This window comes from Schistocerca americana, chromosome 1, assembly GCF_021461395.2.
Source record: "Schistocerca americana isolate TAMUIC-IGC-003095 chromosome 1, iqSchAmer2.1, whole genome shotgun sequence".
NCBI lineage: Eukaryota > Metazoa > Arthropoda > Insecta > Orthoptera > Acrididae > Schistocerca > Schistocerca americana.
In genome coordinates, this window is record NC_060119.1 from 298,176,756 (window position 1) to 298,191,693 (window position 14,938).

The 14,938-nt window shown below is 42.2% G+C and overlaps 1 protein-coding gene across 1 annotated transcript in view; it reads left to right on the forward strand.

Annotated features, from left to right (window-relative positions):
- Positions 1-14,938, forward strand: part of LOC124545111 (regulator of G-protein signaling 11) — a gene marked incomplete at its 3' end in the record, with an annotated part of 217,014 nt that overhangs the window by 78,134 nt on the left and 123,942 nt on the right. The window contains exon 4 of the mRNA XM_047123966.1: positions 11,510-11,626. Within this exon, the coding sequence (XP_046979922.1) occupies positions 11,510-11,626 (117 nt within the window). The remainder of the gene's footprint in view (positions 1-11,509; positions 11,627-14,938) is intronic.

A 14,938-nucleotide genomic window follows, 5' to 3' on the forward strand; every position in this document is an offset into this window, starting at 1 on the left:
GAGAAACTACCCTGTATACCAAAAGGCACCATCTTGCACACTGCTCGTAACGCATACCATTTAATTGGCCACGCCTCATGGTGACAGGAACATTATCGTCTCAGCAATGTAGCATCACTTCTTATGCCTTGTGTTTCTTGTTCGTTTCTGTCGGCATTGTTATTAAAACAGCACTGTCAGCTATTCGCATTTGCTATAAAAACGCATTATTTCAAAGCAATGCAAATTTTACGAATAAAAATTACTTTTTTGATAAAAAAAAGATTTATTTAATAACTAAAACATTAGCACCTCTGCTAGGGCTAACCGATATTCCGATTTTTTTACACGGTTATTAGAAAAAAGAAAAAATGTATCTCTTATAACCGAAAACAAATAAAAACCGGGAAACCTCGGTCATTCAGAACTAAAACCTCTAGCTTACGCTCGCATCGGGAGCGTTAAAAGTATGACAGGGAGTGCAAGTTGTACTGACCCAAAGTATACCCTGACGCTACTCAACATTTTTTTCTACACATGAGAGCAATACATAAAATTATCTCTATGCATATGTAGCCAACTTGAGATGGATAAGACGTGTAATCACGCTAACAATAGATTAACTAAAAACAACTTTTTAAAAAAATAAATTAACCTGATTACAGTTACGTGAATGCTACACTAGTAGCAATAGTGAGTTTTCAGGTGTTCAGCCGAGTTGTTGTTTGCATATTCCGCGCAACATTCCGACGAGCGAATCAGCCGTCTTCTTCAGGTGCTGTACTCGCTGACTGGATTACAACTGCGCCCTTTGATGATTTTTTGTTTTACGGAGCGCGCTTCGTGAAACGACTACTCTCTCAACGTTTTCCAACCCTGATGGATGCTATTGTCAGCGAGATTTTGATAAATGGAGTGCCGGGCCCCAATTGTTATTTAAAAAATTGGAATCTCCATCCTAGTTTATTAGATTTTCTGTCATCTTTATTTCGATAAACTACTTAATTATGCTGTCCCAGAAAAGTGGCGTTTTCACCGTGATACTGGTCTCGTCGTATTTCGTTTCATGATTACATTCGAGGCGGTTCTCAGCGACAGCTGATTTGCTTATTTGTTCCTTGCATCTCTCCTCGACTGTTATGATAGTCTGCACCACGAAAGACATCACACATTCGCATGGAATGTGATACACACCCAGTGTCGGAGACTTGGAACGTCTTTAACATTACATGGAACACTTTATGTCTTAGCTGAAGCGAGCGAAATACACTAGACGCCATGTTTCCGTAGGAGTCTACCGATCTTTTCGGCTCTTGAGCCAGCATAAGGCAGATATAAGGGATTTTTGGGTTATCTTCCTCGGTTTCAGTCTCGAGTGCTCGAGCTCTGTGGAAGAGAGTTCCTGGAATATTTAAACTCTATCCGTCGTAATAAAAAGTCACGATGGAGGTGGAGAAAAAAGGTCAACTACTGTTCCTCGACTTGTTAGTTGAGAGAAGACCGGAAAGATCCCTGATTGACAGTGTGTATAGAAAACCTACGACAACTGACTGCCTCTACACCTCGACCCATCACAAAACTCTGTACTAAAGACTATGGCTCATAGAGCTCGAACACGTTTAGAGAAAGACAGCTTCGCCAGAGAATTACAACACCGGCAGTTGATGTTCCGAACGAATGGATACTCAAAGTTTCAAACTGAATGGGAGATGCAGCCAAAGTCAAGAATGCCTGAGAAAGAGGCTGAGACTGAAACCCATGAAGGTAAGTCAAAAATCGCTTGTCTGTATTATGCTGGCCCAATATCCGGAAAGATCGGTAACTCCTACGCAAACATGGCGTCTAGTGCATTTCGCTAGCTTGAGCTAAGATAAAAAGTATTGCTTGTAATGTAAAGACGATCCAAGTCTCCGAAATTGGGCGCGTATCGCATTGCATGCAAATGTGCTATGTCTTACGTTGGACAGACTATTAGGACAGTCGTGGGGAGATGCAAGGAACATCAGCGACGTACCCGTCTAAAACAAACAAGCAAACCAGTTGTCGCAGAGCACCGTCTCGAATGTAATCATGAAATGAATTACCAAGAGACCAGTACCACAATGCAAACGTCACGTTTCGGGATAGCATAATTGAGCACTTTTATCGAAATAAAGACGTCAGAAAACCTAATAAACAAGGATGGAAATTCCAATTTTTTAAATAACAATTGGGGTCGGCACTCCGTTTACTAAAATCTCGCTGACAATCACATCCATCAGAGTTGGAAAACGCTGAGGGAGTTGTCGTTTCACGGAGGGTGCTCCGTAAAAGAAAAGATAATCAAAGGGCGCAACTGAAGTCCAGTCAGCGAGTACAGATAATAGTAAAACTCGCATTACCTGAAAAAGACGGCTGGGTTGCTCTTCGGAATGCTGCGCAGAATATGGTAACAACAACTAAAAACCTGAGCGATCATACCATAACACTGTTTAAATTATGCTAATCACTATAAGTAAATGTTGATATCATTCTTATTTATATCCATTTATATAATTTTGCACATAAAAGAGCTCTTTAAAGAAAGAAGATTCCTTTGCGGAAGAAATTCAAATGCTGCACACGGTGAAAATCTTATCGATCGTAAGTCCGGTAAGCTACTATTAATATCTGACTTATACACCAAGCTGACGAAAGTCATGGGATGCCTGCCAGTATTGCGTCACTTCTTCTTTTAGCCGGCGCAGTGCAGGAAATCGACGTGGCGTGGACTCAACAAGTGTGCCGTGCTGTATATGGTACCCTCCATACTTGCGAAGGTGTTGCCGGCGCAGGATTTTGTGCACGAACTGACCTCTCAATTGTGTTTCATAAATGTTCAATTGGATTCGTGTCGGACGATCTGGGTGGCCAAATCATTCGCTCGAACTGTCCAGAATGTTCTTCAAAACAGTCGCGAACAGCTGATGCCCAGTGACATGGCGCAATGTCATCCACAAAACATCCATCGTTGTTTCGGAACATGAAGTTCATGAATGGCTGCAAATGGTCTCTAAGTAGCCGAAAATTACCAGGACTTAGTCCATGCGATGTAAACACAGCCTACACCGTTATGTAACCACCACTAGTTTGCACAGTGCCTTGTTAACAACCTGCGCCCTTGCCTCCGCGGGGTCTGTACCACACTCGAGAGCTACCATCAGCTGACACCAAGTGAAATCGGGGCTCATCTGACCAGGCCACGGTTTTCCAGTCATCTAGGGTCCAACCGATATGGTCACGAGCCCATGAGAAGCGCTGCAGGCGATGTCGTGCTGCTAGCAAAGGCACTCGCGTCACTCGTCTGCTGCTATAGCCCATTGACGCCAGATTTCTCCACTCTGACGTAACGGAGACGTTCGTCGTACGTTCCACATTGATTTCAGCTGTTATTTCACGTAGTGTTGCTTGGGTTTCAGCACTGACAATTCTTCCCAAACGCTGTTGACCTCGGTCGTTAAACGAAGATCGTAGTTCACTGCGCTGTCCGTGATGAGAGTTACTGCCTGAAATCAGGTATTCCCAGTACACTCTTGACACTGTAGATGCTGGAATATTTAATTCCCTAACTATTTCCTAAGGGGAATGTCGCATGCGACTATCTCCAACAACCATTCCGAGTTCAGAGTCTTTTAATTTCCGTCGTGCTGCCATAATCACGTCTGAAACCTTTGCACATGAATCATCTAAGTACAAATGACATCTATGACCTTTCCTACCTTGTGTTTGCCGATAAGATCGCCATCCGTATATGTGCATATCGCTATCCAATAACGTCTGCCATCCCAGTGTGTATCACTAACGAATTTCTATTTACAGTACCATAGTTCAGTAGTAACTAAATCTTCTTTTCAAGTAGTAAAGACCGAGAATTATGAAAAGCAGACATTTACAGAATAAATCCTTTCTTTATTACCAAACTATGGAAAAAAACTCACCGAAGTTATTCCTCTCCATTCAGAGAGAACCCGCACCAGTTGTGGTTGTTTGCTAACAAGATTCATTTATAAATCCAAAAGAAATTTAATTAACTCTGTTTGCTTTCACTTTACCGAATGTTGTTCATTAATTTACGACTGACTGCGTGTTTTCTATTATTTTCCGTAATTTCAGAATTAATTATGAGTTTGTAATTACTCTGACATTTACATGATAATCCACCCTTTTTGTGTCTCTGAACTTTATAGCTATTAGGACCGTCTCGTAGTCCCTTATTTTCTGCGTATTATTACGTCTGACTAGAAGATAGAGGTGAAAGTTATATTTTAATTCTGAATTGCGAGATCACATTTTTAAAGTGTACATTCACTGCATTCGAGCTCGACTCTGTTCGCCGTATCTGTTAAAAATTTCACTAACAAGTCTCATCCACTTCAGGTATTGTCTGTATAAGAATACTCATCACAAGAAATGTATTACTGCAGTTTCCGGGTAATCGAAGCAACGCTTTCTTTAAGTTGCAAATAAATCCCTATTTCGTCTATAGTTCTTCAGTATCACTAGAGAAAAAGGTAATTTGACTGTTTCTAGGTTCCATTTACTATCAATGATGTCACACAATAACTCTATAACTATCCAATGAACAGTTTAGTAGCCTTCGTTTCACTGTCACTTTGCGATTGAGTCTTTCTCAGAACTTAATTCAAACTATCCGTAACATATCAAACATGAAAAAAGAAACAGTAAAATGTTTCACTGGATAATATTTTGCCATTGGATAGCTGCCTCAAACCGGATAATGACCAAAAATACTACCGATCAAACGCTACTCCCCGTCAAACGTCTACACAGTTCGTTCGAGTCATTGTTGGCTCAAAGATCAACTAATGACCACTCTGATTTTGCTCCTCCAATGATTCGTTTACTGCATTTGCTAATACTTCGCAAATAACAGTAGATTACGGTTTTTGCGAAACGTAGCGGTACATTTTCTGCAGTGGCTTGTGCTCAATACGTCGAGCAGCAGTTACGTGCAACGCCCTGCAGTGCTCTTTCGATAGCAGTTCAAACCGACATTAGGCTGCCGTCCACTAGCTGCTACCGCGCGAGCTGGCACAGTCGTCAGCACACTGGACTCGCATTCCGGGGGACGATGGTTCGAACACTAAATTTCTTCAGGCAAATGCCGGGATGGTTGCTTTGAAATGGCACAGCCGACTTCCCCAATCCGATGGGACTGATGACCTCGCTGTTTGGTCCCCTGCTCCCGGATCAATCAATCAACCAACCAACCCACTAGCTCCGAAGAAATTTTTATCTAAATTATACATATTCGGTGTTTTTTTGCATTTTCTGTGTGGGCAGGTATAAACGTGTCAGCTTAGTATGGTGATGTTAATTTCAGTCGTATTTTCACCTGTATCTCTAGTTGCTGTGACTACCTCCAAACCTGTATTTACCTTTGACAGCGAGTTTGCAAAATCAATACGCGTTCGTAATTACAGTAGATGTATCTCATGTTATTGTAGCACATCACGATACATACGTTTCTCCGCTTTAATCTTCGTTCGCTCTACATGTTGTCAAAGTCCATTTGAGTTAAACTAATTAATATCCCATTTTCACAAACATTTTCGTTCGCTAAACTCGCCAGAGGTTTCCTTCCTAACTGGATTGAAAAGGGGTGAGGGGGTGAGGCAAGGTTACGCTCTCTTTAGGTCTCACGTTACTAGTTCGTGTTTACAAAAAAAAATGTCAAAATTATCATACATAATCTCTCCAATTTCCACTTACTATGTCACTTCCAAATTGAAATGTCAATCAAATAAATATTCCACTGCAATCTGTTTTCATGGACTGCAGTAGTAAGAGCTAACTTCACTATAAATGAAGTGCGACAAATCTTAAAAATGCTGCTCGTTGTTAACTGTATAGCGAACGAATTGACTTTACTTTTCCATAAATTTTTCACAGTTGGGTAAAATCTTTTTACCTCATAGTAGATTCAAATATTTCACGAAACATTTTTTTAAATTTAATAAAAACTTTTCATAGAAACTTCTCACATTTCGTGATAATTTTATGTCACTCTACTCGTACAACGTGAATCACTTAACGTAAGTAATGACGACTAGTGATATTCATTATATTGTATCACAACAGTCTTAACTCCCCACAATTTTCCTTTTTTTTCCCAAGAATGCTCGCAGTCAGGAGTCGATGCGCAAGCGACCATCTTCTTCCCCGTTTCCGTCGAGCGTATTGTGAAGTTGACCAGAAACTCTTACGGCTCACTGTGTAGACGTAGACTGCCGCATCGTCGCTCATGTAACGTAGGGAAAACAACATCGTTTTTAGACACAGTATAAACAAACACCTTACAATCCGCAAACAAGAAAATATTTAACAGCTACACTTACCTGTTAAGATCCGCTTATCCTTTGCGCTGACCAAGAAAGCTATTGAGGAACCTTCTCGTCCCACTACAAGCTGGAATCTGGCCAGGAAAGTAGTTTTAGTAGGAACTGATCAACAAATAGAGCGGATTGTGCTCCTTTGACCACAATAAGCTTATTTTCTCGCAACAATTTAAGTGACCTAGCATGATAGACTAACCTATTGAATCGACTCCCGATCAAAAGCTCAACTACTCTGAAAACCAATTCTTCACTAGAGCCATAACTACGAAAAGACAATGGAAGAGCGTTATTAACACTTTTAACAACAGTAACATTTTAGGTTGTGAACGTCTGTGATCCAGCTAGCGACTAGCTTTGATGCTGGGGACGTCCATTAACATCTAGAGCACGTCCACACAATTTGCTTTCATTCTCGTCGTGTCGGCAATTCCAAAGCTTCTCACTTACTTATATTTCTCTACTGCATTATCATAAAATTTTAAGCATTGAACCACAAGATATGAAAAAAGACAAGTTTCCAATAATTGATAACAACAAAATCAATTATTAATCTACATAAAGGCTACCTGTATCGGTTGCCGTTTGTGTAGACTTTTAGCCGTCCTGCTCTAGGATCTGTCATTGTCGCACTGTTGTTCAGTCTGCACATAAGGGACATGCCAGAAACTGTAGGAAGCACGTAGCAGACAGTTTTTTTTTTCATCAGTCTTCTGGTGGTTTGATGCGGCCTGACATGAATTCCTCTGCTGTGCCAACCTCTTCATCTCAAAGTGGCACTTGCAATTTCAACCTCTGTGCATTTGCTAGATATATTCCAATCTCTTTTTTCCTCTACAGTTTTTTTCCCCTGTACTGGCCCTCTAGTACCATGGAACTCATCCCCTAATGTCGTATAATCCTGTCCCTTCTCCTTGTCAGAGTTTTCTACATGTTCCTTTCCGGTTCTGCGCAAAACCTCCTCATTCCTTACCTTATCAGTCTACCTAATTTTCAACATTTCTCTGTAGCAGCACATCCCAAATGCTTCGATTCTCTTCTGTTCCGCTTTTCCCACAGTCCATGTTTCACTACCATACAATATTGTGCTCCAGACATACATTCTCAGAAATTTGTTCCTCAAATTAAGGCCTATGTTTCATACTATTAGACTTGTCTTGGCCTAATCAGACAAAAACCGGAGTGATAGTTTTCCACCCCAACAACCGCTTAGCAAACGAGCCGCTAGAAGTCACCTTCTGTACAAAGCAGTTAAGAACAACCCTGACCTTAAGTATCTCGAAAACACACTCGATCGTTCGCTGTCATTCACAACTCACCTCACGTAATTTTCAGACAAGTTAAATACCAGAAAAAATTTATACGGAAACTGGGTGGAACTTCTTGGGGGCTCTCTAGATACCCTCCGTACAGCGGCCTTGTCTCTTGTACAATTTGTGGCTGGATTTTGCGCGCTGGTATGGTACAAAGAGTTTGCATGTCAGTAATATGGATGATGATTTCGGCTATGCCATGAGCATAATTCCTTGAATGTACCTTATTTTATCCTGTTGTTTCATCGAATGATGCAGTGGGAAACTACACTGGTGTCCAAAATTAAAACAACACACGGAAATTTTGCAAGGTTGGGTTTATTTTGCCACACAACAGTATCAACAGGTGGTAGTAAAATAGAAACAATGTAAAGTATACAATACGCAATCAACTGCAACATACATAATGGCAGACAAAAATGTTCTTCATTTTTTTCCAACTTAACGGATTTGTACACACATTCTGACAACTGCTTAATGTGCTCAGTATGGGATGTGACCACCTGTGACACCAATGGAGACCTGACAGTGGCGGGACATGTTGTGAATGACTTCATCAATCTTATGTTGAGGGAACAACGCCCATTCTTCCTGCAGAGCTGCTCACAAGTCTTGGAGAGTGGTTGGTGGATGCTGACGTAATTTAACCCGTCTCCCTAGCGCATTCCAGATATGCTCTATGGGACTCAAATCGGGAGAGCGAGCAGGCCACGCCTTGTGTGCAATATCTTCCTTTAACAAAAAAAACATGAAACAACCGGGCTCTACGATGTCAAGCATAATCATCCATCAATACGAAGTATGAGCCCATAGCACCTCGCAACAACTCGCGCATGAAATATCAATATCTCCTCACGGTACCTGACAACAGTTAAATCTTGCTGATTCACCCGTACAATTTCATGAAGAGGTGTTCGAGAGATAAACATAATCCCTGCCCACACCATTAGCAATTCTTCTGTTTTATGGCTCTGAGCACTATGGGACTCAACATCTTAGGTCATAAGTCCCCTAGAACTTAGAACTACTTAAACCTAACTAACCTAAGGACATCACACACACCCATGCCCGAGGCAGGATTCGAACCTGCGACCGTAGCAGTCCCGCGGTTCCGGACTGCAGCGCCAGAACCGCTAGACCACCGCGGCCGGCTCTTCTGTTTTAATCTACAGTTCATAACCAATAGTGTGGTCGGATTTGCCTTAAATAACTATTGCATAAAGGCAGTAAATCTTCACATAAAATACTCATCCTAGGATAAGGACATAACTTTTATTTTTGGATTGTTAACGTAACTAATGTTCAGATGTCCACACTAGAACATATTTTACTAACAAAGGATTGCAACAGACCGAAAACACTGAGCTTATTGTAAGATATTTTAAAAGTGATATAGGTGAAGTTAAGACAGCGCGTAATTTAGCTTAATCCGAAAGTCATTTGACATCTTGGTGTAATTAAGGGTGAAAAATGGGTGCACCTTGGCACCTCATAGCCAAAACGGCATTGCAAAACAGTTGTTAACGGTGTAAATGTTCCAAGAAGTCTAAAATCTTCTGTATGTTGGTAAAGTAATGACTTCTTTTCGGGACCTGTACACTATTACCTACGTTAAATATTCAGAAAAGGATAAAAAGTATCTAAATTACTCAAAATTATTGGTATGTTGGTGAGTTTACGTATTGTTCTGAAAGAGAAGAGACCAAGATCTATGTTCGGATCATTCTGTTGAATCAGGACAAGACTTTGGTCATGTACATCATTCTGATGGGACAAGCCCATTCGCAAAAGTTTCGAAATACACTGGCGTCCAAAATTAAATCAACAAACTGCTATTTCCTCGTCCTCTGCTAACTCACGATATAATCATACAGACAGATGTCGTTACGATCGTGTTCTGCACAGAAGATGGTGTTGCGATCAACGGACAGCCACGCCAACGATGACGTCAGGGCACTTATCAAACGCAGTAGTGTTTGCCGGGTAGTCGCACATCCGCAGTCCCTGTGTACACAGTCACAGACAGTGCGGTGTGGCCTATAAACTCTCTGCTGTGGAGGGCCATAGGAAGAATGAAAGCAGGAGAGTCGGAAACTGATGTGGCCCGATGGCTTAATTTCTTGGATGAGGCGACAGAGAGGTCTAAACTTTATCCCGGAGACGAGGACAGGGCCGACCGTGTGTGACAGCAGAAAGAGAGGACCGTTATTTGGCTGTAACGACACGACAGTACTGCCGTATTACTGCATTGCAGCTCGCATCTGACCTCGCAGTATCCCCTGAACGTGTTGTACCGAGGCAAAAGGTGTACAGAAGGCTCCAGTAGAGTTGCATTTATTGTTGGAGACCTGCTATCTGTTTACCTCTGGCGTGTCTTTACAGAAGGGAACGTCTAAAGTGGAGACTTCAGCATGCCACCTGGACGGCCGGACAGTGGGCCAGTGTTCTTTTCACAAATATATGCGTCACTACAGATATTCGGATTCGGGTTATGGCATTTTCAATATGCCTGCCATCATTGGCGATGACGTGGCGCAGACGATTAGCGAAATTCTGGTTGACCCGCTGGAGTGTCGGAACATCGATGTTGTCGATGAAATCCTGAATGGCTGTTTTCAGCTCAGCAATGGTTCTGGTGTTATTGCTGTACACCTTATCTTTAGTCCCACAAAAAGGAGTGGCATGTGTTCAGAGCCGGAGAATATGGCGGCCAATCGAGGCCCACGCCAGTCACCTCTGGCTACCCAGAGCCAGGTTGCGGTCCCAGAGTGCTCCTCCAGGACAACAAACACACACACTCCTGCTTCGATGGGGTCGATGCATGAACCGCATCTTATCTAAATCAGGGTCACTCTGGATAATGGGGATGAAATCATCTTACAAAACCTTCACGTACCGTTCGGTAGTCACAGTGCCACCAAGGAATATCGCACCAATTAGTCCGTGACTAGACATTGTACACCAGACAGTTACCCGTTGAGTGTGAAGAGACTTCTCGATCGCGAAATGTGGATTCTCAGTCCCTTATTGATGAATCCACCCAGATGAAAGCAGGGCACGTCGCTAAACCAAACAATGCGCATGCGCATACTAATTCCCATCGTGCCCCACGGCCAACCGTGCAGTTTGGACGTCCTAACGCAAACCGTTCAGAAATTATGACGATTTAATTTCATATAGTTCAATAACTGTCTCCTTGCATGTAGACTACGTACGTGAAACACAATGTCTGTGTTGAAAATAAACATTTTTATTTTCCAGCTTTTGGTCACCCTAATATCATACATATCTGTTTAGATTTCCTGGAAAGTCGTAATCAAATGATATGAAAGAAAAAAGCTGTTAGTACAACACTAAGGAACTAAATTACGTGCTCATACCAACTTCTATATGCAACTGGCACTCTCTTGAATGTGTTACATAGTCACTCGTCTAAAGGATGTTCGCAACAGTACACATCTTAAATCGCACATTAAGACTAAAAATATTCACAATATTAAACTGGCTGTAATATATGTATGATCATCTCAAAATAATATAAATAACGCGACCGCTGCTGTAAGCTCACTTATTTTCTTGCGACTCTTAAATCATAAATAATTAAATAAACTGTTTCAAACAGAGAAATAATTACACATGCATATGCTCACTTAAGAGTAGTTCGATTTTTAAACTTAGCTATACTGCATGAGTTCTGTGATTGTACATCAGTCCACTTTTTAACTCACTCCGCTTTTCAATGATTAAACGCCACATTTACGGTAAAGAGTGAAGTAGAACTTTTGTGAAATCACTGTTCAGCTTGTAGCTGGTGTGCGGCTAGCCACGTGTTGTCTGTTGCAGACCCCCTACTACTGGCCCTGGCAACACCGCATGCCGGACAACGTGGAGTACGCCATCTACCTGGCCAAACGCACACTACGCAACAAGCAGCGCCACGGGCTCGAAGACTACGAGCTGGTAAGTGTCTGCCTTCGATTCAAGCCTCCTAAAATCATTAGCGAGACACTTTTACTAACACAATTTCGTAATTTTGTGGTTGTGGCCTTCAGTCCAGAGGCTGGTTTGATGCAGTTCTCCATGCTACTCTATTTTGTGCAAGCTTCATCATCTCCAAGTAACTACTGCAGCCTACATCCTTCTGGATTTGCTTAGTATATTCAAGTCTTGGTCTCCCTCTACGATTTTTACCCTCCACGCTGCCCTCCAATACTAAATTGGTGATCCAGTGGTGCCTCAGAACATGTCCTGCCAACCGATCCCTTCTTCTAGTCAAGCTGTGCCACAAGTTCCTCTTCTCCCCAATTCAGTTCAGTACCTCCTCATTAGTAACGTGATCTACCCATCTAATCTTCAGCATTCTTCTGCAGCACCACATTTCGAAAGCTTCTATACTCTTCTTGCCTAAACTGTTTATCGTTCATTTTGCACTTCCATACATGGCTACACCCCACACAAACACTTTCAGAAAAGACTTCCTGACACCTAAATCTATACTTGATGTTAACAAATTTATCTTCCTCAGAAACGCTTTCCTTTCCATTGCCAGCCTACAATTTCATAATACGTTTAAAAAAAATATTCTGAAATATCTAATATTTTGTTGTGCTACACAGACCACTTCGGTGCGCATGTGAGAAAACAAAATATCTTGTCAGAAATAGAGTGATTCCCAGTTTTGGAGGTAATTACCCATCTTAAAGGATTCCGACATGTTCACAAAATTAAAGAATGCTTAAAAGACCATTACTATTATCACTGTTTACTGTAATACTAATTACGTAAGTTGCCTCTGATTAAATTATTTTATTTTAAATATCGACATTAAAGTGTGGCACTCTGTGGCGGAAGTTACAGCTTGCGTAGCGAATGTATGAGCAACATCATCATCATCACGTAGTCTACCCATTGCAAACATGCTTCGTAACATTCGTGTATTACACTACTCGCCATTAAAATTGCTACACCACGAAGATGACGTGCTACAGACGCGAAATTTAAGCGACAGGAAGAAGATGCTGTGATACGCAAATGATTAATTTTTCAGAGCATTCATACAAAGTTGGCCCCGGTGGCGACACCTACAACGTGCTGACATGAGTAAAGTTTCCAACCGATTTCTCATACACAAACAGCAGTTGACCGGTGTTGCCTGGTGAAACGTTGTTGTGACGCCTCGTGTAAGGAGGAGAAATGCGTACCATCACGTTACCGACTTTGATAAAGGTCTGATTGTAGCCTAACGCGATTGCGATTTATCGTATCGCGACATTGCTGCTCGCGTTGGTCGAGAGCCAATGACTATTAGCAGAATATGGAATCGGTGCGTTCAGGAGGGTAATACGGAACGCCGTGCTGGATCCCAACGGCCTCGTATCACTAGCAGTCGAGATGACAGGCATCTTATCCGCATGGCTGTAACGGATCGTGCAGCCACGTCTCGATCCCTGAGTCAACAGATGGGGACGTTTGCAAGACAACAACCATCTGCACGAACAGTTCAACGACGTTTGCAGCAGAATGGACTATCAGCTCGGAGACCATGGCTGCGGCTACCCTTGACGCTGCATCACAGACAGCAGCGCCTGCGATGGTGTACTCAACGACGAACTTGGTTGCACGAATGGCAGAACGTCATTTTTTTCGGATGAATCTTGGTTCTGTTTACAGCATCATGATGGTCGCATCCGTGTTTGGCGACATCGCCGTGAACGCACATTGGAAGCGTGTATTCGTCATCGCCATACTGGCGTATCACCCGGCGTGATGGTATGGGGTGCCATTGGTTACACGTTTCGGTCAAATCTTGTCCGCATTGACGGCACTTTGAACATTGGACGTTACATTTCAGATGTGTTACGACCCGTCGCTCTACCCTTCATTCTATCCCTGCGAAACCCTACTTTTCAGCAGGATAATGCACGACCGCATGTTCCAGGCTGTACGGGCCTTTCTGGGTACAGAAAATGTTCGACTGCTGCCCTGACCAGCACATTCTCCAGATCTCTCACCAAATGAATACGTCTGGTCAATGGTGGCCGATCAACTAGCTCGTCACAATACGCCAGTCACTACTCCTGATGAACTGTGGTATCGTGTTGAAGCTGCATGGGCAGCTATACCTGTACACGCCATCCAAGCTCTGTTTGACTCAATGCCCAGGCGTATCAAGGCCGTTATTACGGCCAGAGATGGTTGTTCTGGGTATTGATTTCTCAGGATCTATGCACCCAAATTGCGTGAAAATGTAATCACATGTCAGTTCTAGTATAATATATTTGTCCAATGAATACCCGTTGATCATCTGTATTTCTTCTTGGTGTAGCAATTTTAATGGCCAGTAGTGTACATTAAGACTGAGACTGAGCGCTTTACACAGCCTTCATAATGGCATCTGTAACAGATGTGTGTTCCAAGCAGAGAGTTGTCACTGAATTTCTTTCGAAGGAAAACCAGAACATATCAGATATTCATAGGCGTTTCCAGAGTATGTATGGAGACTTGGCTGTCAACAAAAGCTCGGAGAGTCGTTAGGTGAGGTGTCTGTCATCATCGCAACATGGTCGCGCAAACTTCCCCGATCTCCAGCATGCAAGTTTATCCTCACAGCTATGACTATTGCAATGTTGCAACGTGGTGCTCAACGGATCGCAATCAAACAACTCGCTGCTCAGCTGGACGTGTCTGTTGGTAGTGCTGTCACATTCGTCCACCAGTTATGGTACTCAAAGTTATGTGCCCACTGCGTTCCTCGCCGCCTAACGGAAGATGATGATAAAGAGTGCGGGCTTTCAAAATAAAAAAAATGTGGCCTTGAACAACGTACCCTCAGACTCAGAGTTGAAATATTAAAGGTTTTGGCTGGTTTCATTATCTAGGGGCTGGGATATGTATTTGGCGCATTACAAGCAAAATACAGCTGAATCTACAGTATACAATATAAATATACATAAGAATATACAGCCTACAGTTGCAGGCTGTATATTCTTATATAAACAATATCAGTTGCTGTCGCTGCATAAAAATGTTAAAAATATAAATATACACATGAATCTAATGGTCAAAGGTTCCTACCACTCTGCAGTTGCTAATTTTGAATGTAACATAGAAAGTTACAAATGAAAGATTTCAATTAAATAAAATCTTTCAAATGGCTCTGAGCACTATGGGACTTAACATCTTAGGTCATCAGTCCCATAGAACTTAGAACTACTTAAACCTAACTAACCTAAGCACATCACACACATCCAAGCCCGAGGCAGGATTCGAACC